The 24,671-nt window shown below is 41.1% G+C and overlaps 2 protein-coding genes across 2 annotated transcripts in view; both read right to left on the bottom strand.

Moving 5' to 3' along the window:
* The window catches only part of RPL14 (ribosomal protein L14), a 169,161-nt gene that overhangs the window by 120,577 nt on the left and 23,913 nt on the right, over window positions 1-24,671 (bottom strand). The window lies entirely within an intron of this gene.
* Window positions 8,741-11,403, bottom strand: EIF1B (eukaryotic translation initiation factor 1B). The gene is made up of 4 exons (XM_058555539.1): window positions 11,138-11,403; window positions 10,059-10,222; window positions 9,528-9,629; window positions 8,741-9,145 (listed from the first exon to the last, which is right to left on the bottom strand). The coding sequence occupies exons 1-4, from the start codon at window positions 11,166-11,168 to the stop codon at window positions 9,101-9,103; spliced, it is 342 nt and encodes a 113-aa protein (XP_058411522.1). The 5' UTR covers window positions 11,169-11,403; the 3' UTR covers window positions 8,741-9,100.

Genomic DNA, 24,671 nt, shown 5'->3' with positions numbered 1-24,671 from the left:
GCTAAAGGCTAATTTCTTTTTTGAAAGATATGATATGTACATATTTTTCAAAAATTGATTTGCAAAAAAGGGTAATAACTCTGATACACGTTGATAATAACGTGTATCACCTTGTTTTTGTCTCTAAACTTTGTTTATTGTTTTAGATTTTATTTTATTTGGCTTTTGCAAAACAGAAATTTAAAAATTTTGCCAAATCAATTAATTTTTAAAGATGGAGGCTATTGAACATTTAGGAAAAAGGTGGAGAAAACCTTTTTGGAGGGTTTTCTCCAATGAGTCTTGTGGGAAAAAAAGTCATTCTCACGTAGCAACGGCTTTTCTTGCCGATTTGCAAGAGTTCCTTTTATAGTCTAGAAACTAGCTCTAAATCTTTTATAGGCTTTAGGCATTGTAATATCTTTTCTCATTGTCTGTTAACTTTCTAGTGTGTTTTCAATAGAACAGAAGTCTTTAAAAAATTTTTTTTAGATATAATTGACATATAACATTATATTAGTTTCAGGTGTACAACAAAATGATTCAATATTTGTATATATTGTAAAATGATCACCCCAACAAGTCTAGTTAACATCCATCACCAAGAAGTCTTTAATTTTAATGGAGTCCAAATCATTAATTTGTCGCCTCATAGTTTGTGTTTTGGGGTCCTGTTAAAAAATTCCTTTTCCCCATATTCAGAGCAGCGTTGTTCACAATAGCCAGAAGGTGGAAGAAACCCAAGTGTCCATCAATGGATGAATGGATAAACAAAATGTAGACTGTACATACAATGGAATATTTGTTATTCGGGTTTAAAAAGGAAAGAAATTCTGACACATGCTACAACATGAATGAACCCTAAGGACATTACGCCAGGTAAAATAAGTCAATCACAAAAGGAAAAATACTATCTGATTCCTCTTATATAGGGTACTTAGAATAGTCAAATTCATGGAGATAGAAAGTAAAATGGTGATTACCAGGGGTGAGGGGAGGGAGGAATTGGGAGTTATCGTTTAATGGGTACAGAGTTTCAGTTTTGCAAGACGAAAAGCATTCTGTGGATGGGTGGTGGTGACGGTAGCACAATAATGTGAAGTGTTAATGCCACTGAACTGTACACTTAGAAATGGTTAGGATGGTAAATTTTATCTTAGGTATATTTTACTACAATTAAAAAAACTCCTTTTCCATCTCAAAGTCACAATATATCCTACTAGATTTCTTTGATTACCTTTATATTTTTGCCTTTCACAATTAGGTCTTTAATTCATTTGCAATTCACCATTGTTTATGGTATGAACTAGGGACCAAATTTTTTCTTCATTTAGCCAAATTTCCCAACATCTTCAACTAAATAATCCAATCTTTTCCCCAATAGATGTCCATTGCAACATAGAAGGATTGTGATAGGAAGATAACTAAGTCTCACCCAGCATCTGGGCAGGCTAGGGCACTAGGATAACGTCGACAAATGGCAAAGGGGCCTAGAACCCAGGTCTTTCCAAGGCCGTGGTAGGATACGCCTCTGCTGGGCATTCTGCCAGCTTTCTTTCTCCTGGAACTGAATTTCTTTCCTCTTCCCACATTCTGGGGGAGATAGCATGGAAGAGAGAAGGGGTAAGGAGATGGTTTGCCAGAAATAATAGTGTTCAAACAATCCTATGACAAAAATCTTAGCCATTTTTCATTTCAGGGATGCACAGGTACCAAATGCCTTCAAAATTGAGAATGATCCACAGCTACATTATATGATAATTATATTAGAATTTCCCAAAGGTTGAGTGGAAGTCAGAGGAAGGGAAATTTAGTCATCTGTTCAACAGATCTTTATTGAGCATCCACTGTGTTCCAGACCCTGTTCTAAGCACTGGGGGTGAGAGATACAGAAGTGTCCTTGGTTGGGTTCCCCAGAAGTCTGTGGTAAGGATATAAGTGCAAGTGGTTTATTTGAGAGGTGATCTCGGAAAGCACTGGTAGAGGTATGGGGAAATGAGACAGGAAATGGAAGGAAGCCAATAAAGGGCACTTTATTGACAGATTATCATTATGGGCAACTAATGTCTAAGCTTGCTGGGGAATTCTGGAAGCCAGTATAGAACATGCTCCCAAGTTTTCCCACCTGAGAGTAAGGGATCTGGGATACTTATATGCCAACTTCCATCAGTCATTGGTTGAGGGCTCCTCTGGAAGAGAGTGGGGGGCAGGTGTTAACTCCCCTGGTACTTCCATCCTGCCCTGTGTAGGCCCAGTATGCTCCTGTGGCCAGAGAAAGCCCTCAAGCAAAGGTCACAGATGCTCGCAGTTGGAGCATCCAGTGAACATGCAGGGGAATGGTGAGTGCCGAGGGGATATGGGGGAGGCGCTGACAGCCTCTTCTACAAGTGTCTCTCGCGTACCTTACATATTAGTGGTGGGGAGATGGAAAGTAAACCAGCAAAAATGAATAATGAACAAGATATTTGTGGATAAAGATAAGTATTATGAAGAAAATAAAATACAAGCTGCTTTGTTAGCAATGGATGGTGGGGGCCTATTTAGACTTGGTGGTCAGGGATGGCCTCCTTGAGGTTTGAGCTGAAACTGAGTGACAAGAAGGGAGATGGAGAGTGGGCAGGGCATCCCGGGCAAAGTGAACACAGAGTGCAGATGCACTAAGGTAGGAGACCAGCGTGTCTGGAATCATAGTGAGGAGTCAAGGGGTAGACAGCAAGAGCAGAAGGCAGGCAGGGAACAGGCCTGGGATCCTGTAAGCCACTGTAATACGTCTGGAATTAATATTAAGCGCAGCGGGAAGCCTTTAGAAGATTTTGTGCAGAGAACTGACATAATCTCATTTGAATTTTATAAAGAATCCTCAGGCTTCTGTGTGGTCAATGGATACAAGAAGACCAGTTTGGGGGCTACCGCAATAGTCCAGGGAAAGACAATGATGGCTTGAACCGGGATGGACTAGTCAGGAGATGCGGGGGTGGGGAGGGAAGGATGGATATAGACATATTTTGCAAATAGAAACAATAAGACCTGAATACATTGGATGGGAGTATACACAATAAAGGCAAGATTCAAAGATGATAAAATTTGGGGCTTGAGCTATTTGTGGATGGCGGTGTGATCTACTTAGATGAGGCAGACTGGGAAAAGAGGCTAGATGGAGGTAGAGGTGGGGTGGAGGATGGAGTCAATGTTTCTACTTCAGTCACGTTAATTTTGAGATGCTTGTTATACATCCAAATGGATGTTAAGCAGGCTGTTTAGTTAGCTTAAGGGGATACGAGATCAAGAGAAGTTTTCTTTTCTTCTGTCTGAAAGATGGGAGATATTAGAGGATATTTCTATGTGATGAAAAGAATCCAATAGAGAGGAAGAAATTGAAGATTCAGAAAAAAGAGGGTAATTACAGTGGTAATTCATGGAGAAGAGGGTACAGTACCCAGGACACAAAGGGAGGGGATGGTTTTGATGGGAGCAAGTACCCTTCATCCATTACAAACAGGAAAGAAGACGGAGAGCATGCACGCATTGCCTTAGATGGGAAGATCTGGAGGTGGAAAAGTGAGGGAGCTTGAAATATCTCAGTGATGGATGAGGCAAAGCCTTCAGCTGTGCAAGATGGATGATGGGGGTGAAGGGAAAGGGAGAAAAACCATTATTTTCCTCTAGCCACCGTCAGCTGTTCTGTGCAGGTATGGAGTCAGTGGTTGAGTTTAACAAGGGTTAGGTCTTGACAAATGAGGACAAGGGAAGGAGAGAGGATCAAAGGAGACGAGAGTATTTGCAAGGAGGTAATGATGATGATGGGCCTGGGCGTCTATGCTGTGTCATGGAGTCTGTGTGAATTACATGCTGGTACATGAACAGCACTCAGAGCTCTAGGTTACAAATGTTGAAAAGAGGTTAGTCATTTTTACTTTTATTGCCAGGGAAGCTAGAAAATGAAGGACAATGCTTGGTTAAAATGTGGAAAGGATCAAAGGACCTGTTGTTTGAGATAGTAAATTTTCTGAAGTAATAGCTCCCAATACCTCTCTGGGGGGATTCCCTGGTCAGGCGCTCACTCGTGATGCTGACGTCGGCTCATGTAGAATCAAATTTCTGAACTGCGATTCCCAGGTTACCACTGGGCTCTCATGAGGCCGCCCCTTCTTGTGAAGGTGAGAGCTTCCAGAGGCTCTCCAAGTGAGTATATTACTAACGACTGGTCTTCCAAGTGAGTCCTGTTCTGGGTTCTTCAGGCCTAATGGAATGGCATCATGTATTGTGGGCTTTTAAGGAATCCAGTCACGACTTTTCCCAGACAAGTGACCCTCTACGTGGGTGTGCCTCCAGTAGACAAAAAGGCACACTAACCTGTGTATTGTCTAAGACAGAGATTTAAATTAAGAACACAATATATTTAGGTTGCGTGTACGTGTATGTGTAAAACCCCAGATTGTGTTCAACAGGTGACAATTTAGGAGGAGTCTCAATTGTTCTTTAGCTTAATCACCCATTTTCTGGAGGCCATAAACAGATGTCTCTGTTTACTTTTGAATTAAATTCCTTCTAATAACATTGTGGGAGATAGCAGGTGAGGTGGCTACATGCATCCCCAGGGCAAGACCGTAAAAGCGTTTTCTTGTCTCTCCCAGGTAAAAGCAAATTGCAGTAGATTTTTGTGGATTGCAATACTAAAGGACTGGCTAGATCAATTTCTGCATAACATTTGAGGGATGACAAAAGGAAACCCGTCAGCTGGTGCCTTAATGATGCCTGCAACAACTGAAACCTCCCATAATTTACTGTGAACTGCCAACTATCAAGCGTTTTAAGTGGCCACAAGGGGGAGTGAAAGGACTACATACTTGCCCCATTCATTCCCTCCAACTCCCCCTCCCCATCCTTCCTTCTTTAATAGTCAGTCACTCCTTGGGTACCCTATGCTGTTTCAGTTCAACAACCTTGGTCTACCAAGATTGCTAATGGTTCCTGTAGTCTAATCTGAATATCAGGCTAATGTTTCCTGAGTTTTTAACAAGTCAATGGCAATGAAGCACTCAGAGTGAACATTTGTGACCAGGGAGTGGATGGGCCTTTCTCCTACTTCAAAGGATTATACCTCTTTCCCAATCCTTGACATCTTCCCCACAGAATTTGTCATGCTTGACACAGATTGAGGTAGTTTCTGATTCCATCTCCACTCTCCAGACTGTATGTTATTCCTTGCCCAATGGACTCAGGAGGTGGGGCCTGGGCACATGGGTGAAAGACACAGGGAGAAAAACCTGGGGGTTACAGCCAGCCTCCTTTTGGGCAGGCCCTTCATAACTCCTAGGCTAGAGCAGAGGGCTGTAGCTGAAATCCAGCTTGGGGGCCAGATCACTTAGATGCCCTGTAGGGGATTTTGGCTTTGAACTTTAGTCCCCTCTTGTGCCTTGAATGAATGGCGCCTATCTCTATGTAACTGCTTTTTGCATGGAAAAATGTCTGTAGGTTGTTCACTACTTTGAGATGAAGGGGCCACCAAGATTCAGACCGTGCCCTCAGTTCACTGGGAGCACAGCCACAGACCATGGCAGATCTACTGTTGCCCCTGCTGGTTCAAAATCCAACTGATGAACTACCTGGGGAGCCACCTGACCCACACTGGCATCCTCACAGCCAATGCTGAGTTTAAATTGCCGTTTCAGTTCTCCGTATAGGTCAGAGACTCCCCACAGGCCTATCATCTAACACGATAATGCCTGGATTAGGAACATCTGAGGACATTTTGGCATTCCCTCCTCTACTGGTACGAATTCTACTCTGAATGGTTTTCCAGGAGTGAAGATATACAGCCATTCCTCTCATGACTCTTCTTTTTCCAAGCTTCCATTATCCAGATAAAAAAGAAGTTAAATGCCTGCACAGCCACATGAAAGAGGCTGTCAATACTGAAGGCCCTTTACATGGCTTTGCTCCTGCTTAATTGTAGCTGATTCACCTGGCCCCTTGATCCTAGACCAGCGCAATGTCACCTGGCTGTCAAGTGGGGGTAGCTGGTTGCAGTCTGCCACAAATGAGGATTCCCTTGGGTTTAGTTACGGCAGGGCGATGCCTCCCTTGTTTCCTCCCCACATGGAATTCTGGCTTGGTACAGAGAATCCGCACAGGCCCAAAGGAACACGTCTGCATGGGCAATCTAATGAGGTTGATGTTTCCTGAGCTGTAACTACCCATTTCTTTAGCTGGAGCCCGGCTGGTGACAGGTAGCACACAGGTCTGTTACCATTCTGTACTTCTCAAGTTACTTTGGTTAACCGCCACCCCGACTGGGACTAGAACTGTTCCTTCCATATGATCAGAGCTGCCTCCTTTCTAGGATGGTTCAGAAGACAGTTGCTATTACTTAAGTTCCTAAGCAGGTACAGCAGGCTGCTTCCTCAGGCTTTCCTCAGCCTCACATGGGCCAAGACCGAAGGGCAGAGGACATCATTACGAGTAGCACTTGACTCCAGGTTGTGCCTCAACCAAAGGTCAATCAATGTCCTAACAGCTTCACCAAGTCCTTTGCCAAGTCTAGAGGTTCAGGGCCAAATCTACTTGTCCTCTACTTGACATTTTTCATTTTGCACCCTGGAAGTACAGACCACTAAAGAAACGATACATCAAAACCTTACCACATGGGAGGCTCAGTTCAGCTAGTTTTTGTTGCATTTGTAAGACATAATTTATTTTCCTGCCTCAAGTACACAACACCGCATAGTCCCTTTTTGACATGGAAGCAGACAAGAGCAGTTAGCCCTGCTCCCACGCTCTCAGGCACCTCCAAAGCTCCCAGTCAGATAGCTTTCCCGCATGAGGGTGATGTTCCAACTCGATCCTTTGACCAATTTCAGTAAAATTGAAGAAATCTGTAGATATTCTTAATTATGTCATTTCCACTGCATTGCTCAAAGACAAGAAAGAAGGAAAGGGTACACGCTCTCTTCTTACTCTAAGGATGGAGCCTGCCCTACAGTTGACAAGTCCAATCCGATGGCTGGGGCTCACAGGCTGAAGGGAGGATCAGAAAAGGAGCTCCTCACAAAATCGAGTTTTGCTCAAGGCTTTTGGTCTCATCCAGTGGGAGCAGCCTGACATGATGCAGTGACTGAGAGCTTATCTGTGGGTGCCAAGATGAAGGGCCTTTTTTCCCCCATCTATGAAGCTTCCCTTGCCCCTCTACCTTCTTTGTTCAATCTCTCTTAATAGACAATTCTTTTCTGGGCATTAGCTTGGTTCTCAGTAGATGATGAGGCAACACTTGAATGCGCATGTTAATGTCAGTTTCTTCATCACTTTCATAAACTGTTCGCACAGTATCTCTCAACAAGAGGCAGAATCATGACAAAACATTACAGAGAGAAAAGTGAGGATTTCCCAATAAGTTGGAAAATTCTCCCAAACCTCTTGATCTTCTTGGTCAAATTATATTGATGTTTTTCAGAAATGACCTTACCAAATTTGGCACTATATTCTGGTGTACTCACTTAACAGTCCCAATCTTTTTTTTTTTTTTCTTTTATGAGGAAGATCAGCCCTGAGCTAACATCCATGCCAATCCTCCTCTTCTTGCTGAGGAAGACTGGCTCTGAGCTAACCTCTATCACCAATCCTCCTCTTTTTCCCCAAAGCCCCGGCAGATAGTTGTACGTCATAGTTGCACATCCTTCTAGTTGCTGTACGTGGGACGCAGCCTCAGCATGGCCGGAGCAGTACGTTGGTGCGCACTCGGGATCCGAACCGGGGCCACCAGTAGCGGAGCGCACCACTTAACCGCCAAGCCATGGGGCCGGCCCCAGTCCCAGTCTTTCTTGATTGGAGTTAGGATGGGGTGAGAAAATAACAAAACTTGTTACTTAAGTGTCTTTCAGAGGTAAACTCGGTGGGGGCTGATTTTGTTTTTCCAAAAGCACTATCGTCAAAATAGGGGCAAGGGTTTACCTGGTACAGAATGTAGTGACTCAAGTGAGACATGTCTCCCCTCATCATTACCTCACTGCATTAACTTAAAGTGTGCACCTGTAGGTGCATTTGTCTTGGCTAAATGGTTTTAATGACATGGCTGGTATAACTGAATAATTACTCAATAAAAAGCAGAAGTCTGGAACTCAAAATTAACTGCAGAAATCTCATAAGAACTGCAAATCATATTATTTCTCATACCACCCCCAACCCCCATGCATTATCACTTGTGGCTTTCAATTCCTTTAGTGGAACACACACCAAAACCATGATGTGACAGAACATGGCTTTTCTGGCTGGAAGCCCTGGGCTGGCACCCTAACTCTGTCACTTTCTGGCACTCTAGTGAAGTTAACCTGAACCCACTATCTTCTATCTATAAGACAGTGCTACCATCCACCCACACTTGCAGGGCAGTGTCTGTGACTAAATTTATTTTATGTCAGGAGCCTACTGTATTATCTGGCACTTAGGGACAGACTTATGCTGGCAGCCCAGTAACATAACCAATAAAAACATATAAAAGAATTCAATGTGCTAATACTTAACACTACATTCTGACAAATTCTTGGCTCTGGTTGAGTTTATACTCTTGTTTCTATTCTTATTTTTAAGTCAGTAAATGAAGAACACAAGCTACATATTAACAAAGGTTCTCCTCTAGCTTTGGGTTTAACAGCAGCTGAAGGTAATTAGAAAGAATACTTGCAGAATGAGAACTCCAATTATGAAGACAAAATACATGTGTTATCTTACTTGCTTAGATTTGGGAACCTAATGGCTCACAAACGGATTCACAGATTTTTTTTTATTGTTAAGCTGCAACGTACATGGTTTAATACAACAAAATACATTTAATCAAGTGAAAAGTAATAAACTGAACTATAAACAAATTAACACTCAAAACAAAATATTTTCCATTGGAAACATGTTAAGATGAATACGGGGTTGTGTTACCATCTTACTGCAATTTTCTTATGTGTTACTAGCCTACATACCCCATGTCTTCTGGAATCATGCAGATGTGAATGGAAGTTTGAATGATTAAATAAATGAAAAGTCCATTTACTGCAGAGAATCATTTCACAAGGCAGCCAAACTGCGTTTAGAGAACAAAAATATTCAAGAAATTCTCCACGTATTTAGGTTCATTTTAGAATCCATGAACCTTAAGCTGTTCCTCCTTCACAATGCCAACCTGCAAAATAAAATTTAATTTAGCAGAATCACTCTAAGGAGTATATAAAGTCATCCCTAAGAAAACATGGAGTAGTTACTAAAAAGAATCATTGTTAATAGCTTGTTGCAACACTATTATTTGTGGCATTAACTGTTAATAACAAAAAATTTAACACACATTTGAACACCTTGACATATGAGAAAACACTCTTTGTAGATACAGGATGATCAGGTCATTCTAACGACAAAACAAACCGGATAAAGGTCCTACTCCCTTCAAAATTAAGTACCAACTTGGTATTTCACTCAACTAATTTACTTCATTCAGATGATTTTTTACTAAGTAGGAAATAATTCACAGTGCTGGTAAATACAATTTTAGGAGCAACTTAATCACTCACCTCCAAGAGAAACTGGCAAATGTTTTTTCTCTGGTCACCTTGAAGCTGAATAACCTCTCCGTACTCGGGATGTTCAATCACAGTACCATTACAGGCAAATTTCTAGAGAAGTATATAAATGTTCAACATAACTGAGGCAAATGCAATGAGGCTCTACTTTCACCATAAGACTAAAATTAACTATTTCAGTAGCCCTGATTACATTTAAGAAGCAGGTTTTGTCTCCTGTAACCCCCAACACTCTCAAATTAATTTAAAAATGAATCAGCAAGTCATATAAAGGAAATGATTTTATTTGGAACATCAGGTACTAAATATTTCACATTTTGTTTGAAAGCCATGTAAATCTTATTTTCAGATGGGAAACCAGCCATAAATACCTGGGTGTTAATTAAGAGAATGGACACAGCCTTCTTGGGTCCAATCATTTTCACCCACACTGATACAGTCAAGCAAAGGCGTAAACCACAATCCTATTCAGAGATGTGCATCAATAACTATATTTTAATCTCTTCTTTCTAACACCTTTACCTTTTTGAAAGCCTTCACAAGTTTCTTTTTGTCATAATCATCAGCAATGCCCTGAACAGTAGTCAGCGTCTTTCTGCCGTTCCGTTGCTGGATTCTTATATGAATGTAATCCTCAGTCCCTGCCGGGAGTAAGTCGTCACCCTTAGTTGCATCAGCAAAGGGGTCTGCAAAGGGATACAAAAAATTTCAAAGCAGGAAAATATCTTTTAGTAAATAATTTCCAGATAGACGATAAACTACAATCTAGACAGTCAGCTAAGAAGGTTCTAGTGCCTCTGCTTCTTTTGAGGATGGGGTGGGGGTAGGGTACTGATAAAACCTCCAAGGTACTCTCACAAAAAGAGAAAAATTTAAGCAAGTATGTCCATTGATATTTGAGCAGAAAAACGTTGTTATAGGTAGATATTATTACCGTCGAACATACCTCTCTAATAAAAGATTTTAGAACCTTAATTTTATAGCCACCTATAAAAATGTGCGTCATCTCGATTACATTCTGATGACAACAACATTCAAATGTGCCCACCCCAATCACTTAACCGCAACCTGGCCTTGCAAAAAGTAAAAACAAATCTATCCATCCGTATCTATCAAGAGGCGTAATTTCACAAATTACCACGCAAGCAGAGAACACCGGCCGGCTGCCCTGTGACAGATCAGAGGCCTGTATCCGCTTCTTTCACTTAATTCCCCCCCGAGCTGCTTAAAAACAGCTTCGACTACTAATGGATGCCGATCTCCGACCCCCCCAGCCCGACGGCCCCTCGGAGCAGCAGGGCAGGTCCGGCAACGGGGGCGCAGGGGTGTCAAGGGGCAGAAGCGAGGCGGGGGCCGGGTCAAAGTCCGGGCAGGGGCGGCCTGGGCTCCGAGAGGAGGGGCCGGGGTCTGCGGCCGTCTTCGGGGAGGGGGTCGCCAGGGGGCCAGTCGCCATTTTCTGGGCAACGAGACAAAGCCCCACTCGGGGTGCGGGGAGGGCAGAAGGGGGCCCGTCGGGGCGGTGGTCGGGGCGGGCGGCCGGCGAGGGCGGGCAGCCGGCCGATGCGCGGGGGAAGGGAGGGGCAGCGGCGATCGGATCTTACCGAAAGATTGGAGGTTCTGGATAGTGGACATGCGATACTAGTGTGAGGCCGGAGAGGGGATAAAATTCCTGCGGGGCCCGCCCGGATCACAGTGTCAGGAGGCTGTAGTGGCGAGAAAACGGAAATAAATAAGGCAACGCTTCGCCCGGGGGTTGGGATTCGGCTGGAGCGGCGGCGGCGGCGGAAGCCGGGAGGAGGCAGGAAGAGGCGAAGGAGGAGGCGGAGGAAGAGGCGGCGGCGACGGATGCGAGGACGCGAAACAAGAGGCGGCGCTGCAGCTTCTCCCACAAAATGGCCGACGGAGACTATTTAGCCGCGCCCGCCGCCCCTCCCACGTGACCCTCCCGCGCCAGGCAACCTGGGACTTGTAGTTTTCCCGAGGCGACATTGCCCGGAAAGCCGGGGGCTGGCGGGCTTCCGCGACCTCAATTCCCAGCAGGGAGTGCGCCCTCCAGCGCCGGACAGCCGGGCTGGGAAGGGTCCAGGGAGCTGAGGTCCGTCCGGCCAGAGGCCACAGGTCTAGGGCTGTCTGCTCTGTGCGCTCGCGGGCTCTCCCTTGACTCCCCTTCACTCACCTACGGTGGCGGCGCCGAGGAGTCGGTGCTGGGGGGATAATCTCCATCAGTCACCCTCGGGGCTCGGGGTAATGTAAGTGAAATCGGGGTGCAGGAGCAAAACAAGCCCCCTAGCCCTGGCTTTCGACTCGTCGGCCGTCCCGCAGCACTTTCTGCATCGAAATTCCAGTCCCCCCTGAACCCCGCTCCGTTGCAGGAGCCATGTTAGTTTCCACCAATGTTCGAGGTGGGCGCCTCTTGCCAAGGGTTGGGTCCCCCTTCGATTCCCAAGCGCGGTGGTTCTCAAATTCCGGCGTGCATCTCCCGGAGGACTGCATAAAACACAGCTTGATAGACCCCAGAGTTTGTTTCAGGAGGTCTGGGCTATGACCGGAGAATTTGCAAATCTCACAAGCTGCCAGGAGATGCAGATGCTGCTGGTCTGGAACCACGCTTCAGAACCACTGCCCAGCTTCCCCAGCGGCCTGGCGTCCAGTGGGGCCAGGTGTGTGTCAACGGAACATACCAGAAAACCAGCCTGTCAACTTGAACACAGAACTTTGAACAGAATAGGCGTCAGTTATAAGTGGAAGGTGAGCTTAGCGAATAGGTTAATTGATATACACTCAGGTACCAGAACTGTAATCTTTCTGTCAAGCTACACACAGAAAAACAAACCTGAGACTTCGGGAATGGGCTCACCCAAACAGGTGCTCACTTGTCAAGCTTGGTTGGCTTTCTGGAAGCAGAGATAGAGTAAAATTTAGGGATTCTTAACCTTTTTATTGGTGCCAAGGCAGTCTTGTGAAGCCTATGGACCCCTTCTCAGAATAATACTTTAAGTGCAAAAAATAAAACATGTAAGATTACAAAAGAAACCAATCATATTAAAATTAAAAACAATACATTGATAACATAGTATTGCTTCTTTACTAATGCATTAATTAACAAGATCTAGCAGTAGATCTAATAACTACCAGAATTTCAAAAAGGTGATAAAAGATATTTTGAGATGTCTGTAACACCAGAAATGTAATATGAAAATATCCATGGCTTCTATCCATGGTGCAAAGTGACAGATCCTAATACTACTGTGATAATGCCAGCATTTATAATGGAGGAGACGCTAAATTTTGCTTAGAGGTTAGAGGAAATGGGGATGTAATCTTTTTTCCCCATCCAATTTTAGGAATTCCCCCAATCCTGCAGTTTTATCCATGAACCAAGGATCTGCAGACCCCAGGTTAAGAATACCTGGATTTAATAATTTGTGATTAACAGTGATGATAGGTACCATTTATTGAGTGCTTACTACTTGCCTGTTATAAGGCTTACACACAATATTATTAATCTTTGTAACCGTTCTATGATGTAGTTATTACTCTATTTAACAGATGTAGAAATGGAGGCTTTCATAGGTCAAATAATTTGCCTAAAAAAATCAAGTTCTTAACTTTCAGGAATCTAACTACAGTTTTGATCTTCTAGTCCTGATTTAAATGAATAACACCTTTCTTATCCAAACTAAGGTGTAAAGTTTTAGATCTGATTCCTAAACAAGGAGAATCAAAAATTTTTTTGTGGTTCATTTGTTGATTACAGCCACAATGGTTGCTGTTCTTTGGTCTTATAACTTTATAAGCATGCTTTAAAGTAATTTTTGATACTACTCTAGATGAAGTGCAGAATAAACAAAATGCATCTCTATTTCTGTTTTCTTGCTTTCTTACTAGATGTCCATAGCCATTTTATATTACGTTGTTTCTCAGAAGGAGCTAAGGGTGGGCCAGTGAAGAAAAAAATAACAAACATAGAGAAGTTAAAAAAAAAATCCAGAAATCTTAGGGTTTTCATGGTCATTACCCTTGTCAGGAGAACTCATCCTTTCTTAGACCTAGTGTTTGCATCAGAAACACCCAGGGGCTCAGAAATCTTCAATCAAAGCCAACTATGTTAGATACAATTGTAATTATTATCTTTAAAATTCTTCTGACTTTCTAGTCATTCATAGCCTTTGTGTTTAGACCTGCACTGTCCAATATAGGAACCACTAGCCACATGTGGCTATTGAGCACTTTCAGTGTAGCTGGTCCAAAGTGAGATGTGCAAAAGTACAAAGTATACACTGGCCTTTCAAAGACTAAAATTGTCTCAATTTCTTTTTACTTTTTTACATGTGGCTGCTAAAAAATTTAAAATTGCATGTGACTTGCATACTATTTCTATTATATAGCCCTGGTTTAGAGTGAAAGAATTTGACCTATATGTAAAGTTATCGTAAAAGAAATAACCTAAAGCATTTAAAATCTAGTATTATTAGTTCTAAATGGCACCAGCCTCATTTAAGGTGATTATTTCCTGCCTTGTTTCACAAAGGAGTTTAGGTCACTTGCAGAGAACAGTAGTAGTGGCTAAAGGAATTGGAGAAGGTAAATTTCAAGTACAACAGTTGAAAAATAAAAGCCCCCAAAGCTAGAGGTAGACCCAAACCCAGTTCTTAACTTCCTAATGGTTAAGGCAAAGAGAAAACCGGCTAGAAAATCCATATGTCTACAGGGTGAAAACATACCAGTTGTGCAGCAGGAATGACTTTGCCTGACCCTGAGCCACAGCAGATGTTTTTCCTGGACCCTCACAAAGGGGACACTGTGATGTAGTGGACAGCATCCCTAGCAGCGTGCCCACCATGAAGACAATGGTGAGTTTTATGCAGGCATTTCTTATGTCTGCTAGTCATGGAGACATGCTCTCTGGTTAGAACCTTGGGTCCTCATCCATCCATAGGTTGCCCACTGTGGGGCATATGACAATGCGCCACTCAGATTTCCTGCTTCAGTGAGCATAATTGACCAAGAGCCCTGGCTGCAGCACACTGAATTCAACATTGCATCCCGCTGAGGCCGCGCTTTCCACTGGCTGCTCTCAGCCAATGACTGAGTGTGACAAGGATCCTAATGCAGGCCTGTTCTGGAGAGATCTGGGACTCCTCTGATGGGCGACTTTCCTCAAGACTCTGCATTGGCCTGGCTGAACTTTCTTAGGCTTGTGCTGAAGTCTAAGACTCTTCCTCTTCAATTCTCTCTTCTCTCTGTCACAGCGTCACCTCCTCTGGCTTCATCCTCTTTCCCTCACATGTGTTAACCCCAGTAAACCTCTTGCTCATCTAATCCCGTCTTGATGTCTGCTTCTCAAAGGACTCAGATTGATACACCTAACTCCATACTGGGTGGGACCCGAGGGCTATTCTTGTGAGATTTGGGAGGAAGAAGGAAAGAAGCACTTTCGTAGCTGACTCACCTTGATGGAATAAAGCAGCATCTGGGCCTGCAATTACTCTACCTTCCCTGGATTCTCCTTCAGTTTTTCTTACTCATGAGCCAGGTCTGTGTTTTTAGCTCCGTGAAAAAGAACCTCAGCTTCTGCAAGATACCCTTGCACCAAATTTCAAGAAAGGACATAGGTTTCAGTCCATTCTCATGGGTTTCCATCTCACGCTTGTAGGGTTCCAGCTTGCTTGGATCTCCTCTTCCTGACTTTCCCTTTCTGACATCCTTCCCTGTGGACTCTGCATCAGAGATACCGCCTTACAGAAGCTGCTTAACCAGCCCTCGTAACTGCATAAGCCAATTCCCTGTGACAAATCCGTTTCTATATATTTGTGCTTATTCAACCAGAGAAGCAGGCCGACAATGTGCTTAGCATTCTTCCAGGTGTTGTGACAAGATACATATGTTTGAATCAATTAGGGAGTAATTCAATATGTGCTGAAGGTCAAAGGTTGAAAATATAGACCCACCCATTATTTTTAAAAAGGTAAATTAGCTGTCATATTTTATATGAAAATTTAGATTTATTTATTTTCTTAAGAAGGTGAGTTTCTAGCTTATCTTTAAAAAAAAATTCAGAAAAGCCACTAGCATTTGCTCTACTTTGGAAGAGGGATGGGTTCTTGACTATGTCACCAATACCTACTATTTCCTATTGTCTCTTTAACGTGGAGGCTGAGTGTCCATTGCCGTTGCCATCATCAGTTACCTGCAATACCACCTGAGTGAGTAACTGCTAGTGGCACTTGGTTTGTAGCCTCTTGCTATAGATTTAGAGAAGGCATAATAGATGCTTTCATGCATTTTCTTGAGCTCAGAGCTTCCTGAGAGTCAGGGAGTCGGGGGAAGAAATGGGATGGATTTTAAAATGTAGGACTGATTTTGAAAGAGAATCTATAGTTGGATATTAAAACTAGATGTTGAGAGAGAAGTACTGATCAGAGGAGGATTTCAAAAAAGGAATCTGTAGGAGGAGGAAAGGGTATCAAGATCTGAAGGGAAATTAGTTACTTTAGTAAAGATAGGCAGATGGATAGATACATGAAAGGAAGGAAGGAAGGGGAAAGAAAATAAGCAAAGGGAGAACAAGGCAGGCAGGATGTTCTGTGGAAAGAATTGCATCCTTATGACAACAAAAGTGAGGAAATCCAAGACACAGTGGACACTGACCCAAGTAGAGTTTAGGTCTTGGTCAAATAGAGGCCCACCCATTGTTTTTAAAAAGGTAAATTAGCTGTCATATTTCATATGAAAATTCAGATTTCTGTCTTCACTTAAGAAAAAAAATCTACATCAACAGCTTATCTTTAGAAAAAAATTAGTCAAGGCTGATCTGTAGATACTTCACTTCTGATTGCCCAGGCAGTGGGACTCGCTCCTTATGTTAATGGAATTATGATGAGAAAAACAATCAACGAATTAAAAAAATATTAAAAAGAGGTGGAGCCAAATGTCACCTAGATTGTTCCACCTTAGGGGACGTTTTGGGAAGAGTTAGTGTCAAGTCAACGGGTAAAGTTGTGAAGGAAAAAATTTGCTTTGTATTAAAAAGTTAAATTGTATTAAAAAGTTAAAACTTTTGGCTAAGAGCAGCTGGTGCTGCAGAATTTTGGGTTCATCTTCTGACTTGGGTTAGTCTGGTGTACATAATAAATCATGTAGTTGCCATTCTTGTTGTTTTGCTGTTTTGTTCACTGGAATTTGTGGCAGAGATTGCTGGTTGCTACCTAATGTCCATTCTCCCCTTCTTTCTTAGTAAAATAGCATCCCAATTTTATTCTGGGTTGCAATGTGCCCAACTAGAAGACTATACTACATTTCACAGCTTTCCTTGCTAGACGTGGCCAATGAGATGTAGGCAGAAGTATTGAGTGGGTTTTCCAAAAAATCGCTTAAAGGAAGCTGACTCAGTTTGGAAAAGTGCCTGTTTTGCTCTTCTTTCTTCTTCCTTGCTGCTGCCGGGAATGCAGACATAATGCTGGAAGTCCAACAGCCATCTTGGATGATGAGGTGACCTTGCCATGTGGATGTGCTGCAGCTGGTGAGGCACAATGATAGAGGGAGCCTGGGGCCATGGACTGCCTGTCTCTGGACTTGTTATGTGACAGTAGAAACCCCACGTGTTTAAGCCTCTGCTATTTTGGCTTTTCAATTAAATGAAGCTGAACCTACCCCTAGCCTGAGAACACTGTTGCCTGAATGGAAACCCCAGGACTCTGAGAAGCTGGCCATGTGCTTTCCTAGTGCCCCATGTTGCCATTGTCTGTGGCTTGGCTTATGCTTTCTATCCTAACCATGATCCGCAGAGTTGGGCCAGCTCAATGTGGGTTGTAGGAGGACACACTGGAAACAAACTGACAGTACGTTGTGTCTCCTCAAACTTCAGAGGCCATGTGGCAGGACAGATGTCCATTAACTGTCTTGGGCTCATCACATCTTTGCAATAAACAACGATGACAGACAGTGTCCTACGGGAGTTTTAAAGGGAAGAGTTGATCAAATTTAGCATTGTTTATTGTCTGCCTTGTAAACACTGCACCTGGACTGTCACCATGAAACTAGAAATAGAGTTTCCTGAATCTCAAGTGTAAAAAGTCTTAAATCAAATAAACATTCTTTGGCTTTTTGTAATTTGGTTGTAAATGTTGGAGGGTTGACATCCAGCTGGTATACATCACTGTATCCATACAAGTTGGTAAATTATTGAAATACTTTCATGCTGGTTGGCAAATAGCTGCTGCCCAGCCTGCCCAACCCCTGGCTCCTTCTTTTGGACATCTCAGACCACTGCTTGAACCAGCAACTAAAAGGTGAATGCCCGACAGCAGGGGCCTTCCTGGATTTAGTCACTATGCACTTTTAGGGCAGGCATTTGAGCCCACAGTGTTCATTTTTCCAGCAATGTGTTCATTTTTCCAGCAATGTGTTCATTGCTGCCCAATATTTGTCCATAGTTTGATTGAAACGGTATCGAGGGTATTGCTCTAGATATTCCAGAGTCCAATCTTGCATCAAATCAGGTCAGCAGAGAAACTGAGAATGTGTATTTCATTTTAATTAGCTCCTGCCAGCTCCCACCATCTTGAGAACTGGTCTTGCTGAACTGTGTTGTGGAGTAATGTCATCATCCTGTGCTGAGAGACAGGGAAGGAAACAGCACAAAGGGCGCTCACTGTTGTCTGTCGTGTAGAATGTTGTCAAGGATGTGTTTTTTATATCACAGTGTCTGTTTATAAGAATCCTCAGAGAAATGCCTAACTGGTTTTAGAAGCAAGAACAGTTGTGTTACTCCAGGGAAACTGTTCTCTTTTTAATCTTATAAACCTGTTTGTAAGTGTCCAGTTTTCCCTTCTCCCTGTCTTTGTAAGTGTACTTACAACCATTCTGGAATGAGGCAGAGAAGGAAGGAAGGAAGGGAGGAAGAAAAGATTTAAATAAAGTTATGAAAAATCAGAGCACATAACCAAAGGAACCTAAATACAAAAGCATTTTGCATCTTTTTCCTCAGTGGAATTTCAATATTAACTTATCACAGATTTATACTGAGTAACAATTATGAAACTCAATTTTCAGATCTCTCGAATAAAAACAATACCTAACTGGAGAGGATATAATCTTTAAATTCACATGTCCACAGACTTCTAAGCTCTTCCTTTTACCACAGTATTTTTACAAATAAACACTTCCAGCACAGTTAAGGCCTTGCAGAACGAAATTTGGAAACTTTGCTTTAATTCTAAGGTAGACACAATGCAAATGTTTTTTTGTACACTCTGTCCCAATTTGCCTTTTGCCAAACAGGGAAAGTCTGTTCTTCATAATTTCCATAAACGTGTAGACATATCCAAGTACTGTGTCTTCTGGGATTACCTTTTCTTTTTGTTAATAAACTGATTCAAGTCTCATCTCACGTAACTCTGGGCTGTCCTGTGCCCTGCCTGTGATTTCCAAGGATTCCCAAGAGGCCTGCATTCTTCTGGTCATCTCCTACTTTAAATTCTTACACTGGTTGAATTCTTTGACCCAAAAATAATCATCCCTCCTCCTCCCTTATTCCCGCAAACACTACTAACACGGGGTTATAGTGTGTAGCACATTTATGGAAAAAATGGAGATAACTTAAAAGGCTACAGCACAAACTAGGGATCAACTTCAAGTTCAGCGTTAGGCATCATTGCCTCTTTCTCCTGAGACCCCTCCTGCTGCCCTGTTGCTGGCCCCTCCTCCTCTCCCTGTTTTTTGGGAAACAAAACCATTCACTAGGGGGAGATGAAAATTTTCTGGTACTTTACCCTGCAGAGCGATTTAACTGCCTCCCTCATCCCACTGCCCATCACAGAATAGAGACCTTTCTGTGCTGGAGTCTCCAAAACCAAATAGTAGCACCAATACCAAATAGCAACAATGTTTTACATTCTATTTTGCTTTAAGCTGTGGCAAAGCAGATTCTTGAACAAGGTTCTCTCTCCACCAACCAGAACCCATGGATTCTGGGGACTTGATGATTTGTGGGGAGGAATCTGGAACCTGTAGTTCAATAGACACTCTTTTATCATGTATTATTGAACTGTTAGTAGGGTAACTAATCCAAAAAGTCAGTTAATACAAACATTCATAACAACGATAGGTAATTATGTTTTGTATTTTATTAAAATATATAATATGACAATATTTTGATGTTGGGCTAAGGCCTTTTTTTGATTATTGGCTTACTAATTGGACTTCTCTGGTGTCATAAATTGTACCTATAATACATTTGTTTGTGTCTTGTTTTTGTTTATTTAAAGTAAAATAAGAACATAGATTTTTTTCAAGCAATCAGTGTAAAAATCCATCTAGATTTTTATGACTATTCCCCGCCAATATTTGTCTCATTTGCACCTTACTTGACTATAATTCTCCTTAGCAATTCACTTTTATCTAGTTTTTCCAAAGTAGTTAATTTATTTATCCTAGAAATGACAACTGTCTTTCTTTTTGGACTCATTTAATCAGTTTCATTATATTTGAATTAGATAATTAGAATAACGTAAAACCAGCATAAACAGATTTGGGAGCAAACACACCTGACTCCTGGTAAGCGTGTGTTTCACGTCGTGGAGACAATAGTGGTGCAAGGGGCAAACCAGGCAGCAGCATTCCGTGTGGGTGATGTTCTACGGAAGGAAGATGTCGGTTAGTTTGGAGAGTTGGTAATGGAGGTCCATTATGAGAGCTTCTATCAGAGCAGATCTGTGTTAATAACCAAAGGCCCAAGGACTGGCACTGGCTACCAGGTGTATGACTTCAGGGATGTAACATCATCTCTCTGAACCTCAGTTTCATCTGTAAATTATGAAAAAAAGAATATTTGCCAGAACTACCTACTAGGAAAATCAAATCAAATAATTTATGTAAAGCCCTTTTGAAATAGTAAAATGCTGTAAAAAACAAAAATCTTTTTGCTACTTTGGTTTTATTGTATTCACAGTATTTGATACCTCTGGGGAAGTGTTTCCTTGGAGTCTCTCCTACCTTTTCCTTTGTTTATGATGACTGATATTCCAGACTTTCAGCTTAATAAGAGCCATATGTGAAGTGGAGAGGCTAAGTGACCTGCAGATTGTTGTCCTAAAAATGAGTTGCCTTTTTCCAAATATAAATAACGGCCTCTCCAGATTTAAGATTAAGAAATAAATTTGGCTCCAGTTAGAAATTAAGATGTGTTGGTTGACTTGGCAATGTGACGGCTCCCAAACAGAAACAAGCCTTGTTCCCTGTGGTAGACGTATATTTCAACTTCTGATACTTACAACTCTGGTGGTGTTATCTACACATACAAGCATTCTGGCTAAAAACAGTCAAACCAGAGTGTTTATATATATAAAAGGTAAATAAAGTAGGTGTTGTTATTATCTTAATTTTATGTAGAAGGAAGGTAAGGCTAAGAGGAGTTAAGACTCTTGTTCAGGCTCACACAACTTATAGTTAGTGCTTCGGCTGAGATTTGGATCCAGGGCGTCTGATTCCAAATCTCATAATGTCTCCTACTCAAACACTCTCACACTCTCTGAGTGACAGAAAGTGGATAAATATACCTAAATGATTCACAGAGCTGGAGCAAACAGTAGACATAATTTACAGGGTGTCTGACAAGCCAAGAAGCATAAGGATAAACTCATTTTTAGAAGTATATTAATTACATTTTCAAATAATATATTCTTATGATTTTCTTCAACTTCCAGAAAACTTTTCAGGTGAACTACCTCTAGACTTAAAGCAATAAGTCCAATCTATTTTTTATTCTGAAAAAGTGTAATAGGGGGCCCGCCTTGTGGCTGAGTGGTTAAAGTTCCACACGATCCTCTTCGGTGGCCCAGGTTTGGGGGTTCAGATCCTGGGTGTGGACCTACTCCACTCATCAGCCATGCTGTGGAGGCATCCCATATACAAAGTAGAGGCAGATTGGCACAGATGTTAGCTCAGAGCTAGTCTTCCTCAAGCAAAAAAAAAAAAAAAAGAGGACAATTGCCAGTGGATGTTAGCTCAGGGTAAATCTTCCTCACCAAAAAAAACAAGAAAAAGTGCAATAAATACACTATTTATGTTTCTAGACCTTTTGGACACTCTGTAGTGTCTAGGTCAGTTAGAAAAAGTCAGTAAAAATCTCGACTTATTATCATGAGCACTTAATTCTTATATTAGCAATGTGTAATACAAATAAAATGCTTGAAACATAAGGTAAGAAGGATTTAATTCTTTTATTTATCATTGAAAATAATAGAATTCTGTTAGAGCAAAATTCATTATTATGAGTGTTTGCATAGGCTAAAAGTAAAATCTTGCCCTCAGAAACCTACATACCTAGAGTGGGAACTTGAATGACAGGTCATTCAAAGTAACAATGATAATCAAGGTTTACACTATCCTTAAAGAGAAGAGAATAGTCGTTGTCTCAAGATGGCTAACTCAGCATCTTCGCCATCAAAAAGTTCCTAAAAATGTCAGAAAAGATATATTTTTGGGAAGAATAAATCCAGCACTGGACAATAAGGATGTAACATCAATGGATCAGACATTTCCTTCCTCCTAAAGGAAAAAACAGATGGAAATCAACTGACAGAGGAAACTGCATGCTTAAACACTGGCACCACTGGGTTCTTGAAGACCATGGGATATCTTTAAAATTCTGAGATTTTGAATCTGAAATTCTATATTTAGGCAAAATAATATGCAAGAAGGAAGGCAAAATAAAGGCATTTTCAAAACATTCAAGAGCTCAGAAAGTTTACTCTCGCAGACAATATTGATGACACACTCCATAAAAATTAAAAACCCAAGGAAGAGAAAGACATAAGATAAAAGAAATACAGGTGTATAAAGAAATCAGTAAAAATTGTATTTATATCTAAATCATATTGGTATGTAATGAGGTTGAAATGTTTTATGGGTAATTTCTAGAAGAATAGAAATTTCATGCATTTTTCAATCCAACAAAAGGCAGGAAAAGGGATAAAAGAGCAGCAAGAAATCATACAGTAAATTAAAAACATTAAATCATAATAAAGAAGTAAAAAGTACATAATTATCAGTAATCACAAAAAGTGTGACTATTTTTCTATTAAAAGGCAACCTCTTTGGTTTCAATTAAAAGTGGTTGCAAAACCTCATCTAGCTGCTATTTATGACACATTTAAGGTCAAATGACAATGAGAGATTGAAGAAGTTATCACAAGCAACTGCTAGTTGAAAAGTAGGGGGTAACAATATTATTATCAGGAAAAATGAATTCAAGAAGAATCACATGAAACAGGACAAAGAAGAATAGTTCATATAGATCAAAGTTATATTAAGCCAAGAATATGAGTCATGAACTTTTATATTCCTAAAAACTTGGCAAAATGCACATAAAGCAAAAAGGAAAAGAAAAATATGGAAAAATTGACAATTTGCTGTCATAATGGGATACGGTAACATCTGTTTTAGAAATAGATGTGTAAAGTAAACAAAAGTTAAGCAAAGAATAGGTATTTTTAATAATGCAATTAACATGTTTGGCCCAATAGACATATGTAAAACTTTGTACCCAATGCAAAGCATACTAATTGTTTTCAAATACCCATGACATGTTATATGTTATTTCATAAAGAGAATCTCCACAAAATTTAAAATGTAGAAATTATATAGGACAAATTCTCTGATCAAAATTCAATAAATTAGTTATTAACGAAAGAAGGTAGCCAAAACAAACAATTTACTTGGAAATTTAAAAAAGTATGTGCTTGTAATTAATTCTTGGATTAGGTAGGAAATCAAAATTGAAATTATAAATTATTAAGAAATTAATTTTAAAAAGAAAGAAATATACATCTAAACTTAGGGAATGTAGCCAAAGCAGTCTTAGGGGAAAATTTGTAGCATTACTTGTGCTTATGAGAAAATACAGAAAATAAATGGACTATATTTTCAACTCAAAAGTTAGAAAAGGAACAACAAAATAAATCCAAAAATATGGGAAAAAAATAATAAAGAGAAAAGCAAAAGTTAGTAAGTTAGGAAAAATGAGTAGTGATCAATATAATTTACTGATAAGTAAGAAACCAAATTTTGTTCTTTTAAAAGAGTGTTAAAATAGACAAAACTTTGGCAATTGTGATCAAGAAAAAGGGAGAAGGCTTATAAAGATAACCTTGATAATAAGGAAGAGACATAACTATAGAGACAGATGACTTTTTAAAAAATATGAGATTCTTTTTTTTTTTTTTGTGAGGAAGATCGGCCCTGAGCTAACATCTGCCAAGCCTCCTCTTTTTGCTGAGGAAGACTGGCCCTGGGCTAACATCTGTGCCCATCTTCTTCCACTTTATATGGGACGCCACCACAGCATGGCTTGCCAAGTGGTGTGTTGGTGCATGCCTGGGATCCAACTGGCAAACCCCAGGCCGCCGCAGCAGAGCGCACGCACTTAACTGCTTGTGCCACTGGGCCAGCCCTGAGAATTCTTTACTTGTCCTTATAGGAATAAATTTGAAAATCTGGATGCAAAGGATGATTTTCCATAAATTCTTATAATTTATTTACAAGAAGATGGTAAAAAAATATCCTTTCTTGAAAAAGGAAACTGGCCCAAATAGATTTACAGTCAAGTTCATCAAACATCAAAAGTTCCATGTTACATAAAATGTTCCAAAGCATAGAAAAAGATGGAAGCTTCCCAACTTATTTATTTATTTGTTTTTTGTGAGGAAGATCGGCCCTGAGCTAACATCCAATGCCAATCCTCCTCTTTTTTGCTAAGGAAGATTGGCCCTGGGCTAACATCCGTGCCCATCTTCCTCCACTTTATATGGGATGCCGCCACACCATGGCTTGACAAGCGGTGCGTCGGTGCGTGCCAGGGATCAGAAACTTCGAACCCCGGGCCACCGAAATGGAGCGTGCGCACTTAACTGCTGCACCACCAGGCCAGCCCCCACTTCTCAACTTATTTTATAATTCTAAAAGCAAAGATGATGTAAAAGAAATAGTGTATAATAGCATCAAAAATAATCAACTACTTAGCAATAAATTTAACAAAGTGCAAAACGTATACTCTTAAAACTACGTAACATTCTTGAAAGAAATTCAACTAAATAAATGGAAAGATGTCTCATGTTCATGGATCAAAAGACTTAA

This window comes from Diceros bicornis, chromosome 2, assembly GCF_020826845.1.
Source record: "Diceros bicornis minor isolate mBicDic1 chromosome 2, mDicBic1.mat.cur, whole genome shotgun sequence".
Lineage (NCBI taxonomy): Eukaryota > Metazoa > Chordata > Mammalia > Perissodactyla > Rhinocerotidae > Diceros > Diceros bicornis.
This window is presented reverse-complemented; position numbering and strand designations above follow the sequence as displayed.

What these genes read in the sequence shown, in the direction of transcription:
- EIF1B (XM_058555539.1), bottom strand. Translation starts at nt 11,168, where the DNA reads ATGTCCACTATCCAGAACCTCCAATCTTTCG. An exon ending in CCAGAACCTCCAATCTTTCG is followed by an intron (nt 10,223 to 11,137) that starts GTAAGATCCGAT and finishes ATCCCTTTGCAG; the next exon opens with ACCCCTTTGCTGATGCAACT. An exon ending in TTGTGAAGGCTTTCAAAAAG is followed by an intron (nt 9,630 to 10,058) that starts GTAAAGGTGTTA and finishes ATACTTCTCTAG; the next exon opens with AAATTTGCCTGTAATGGTAC.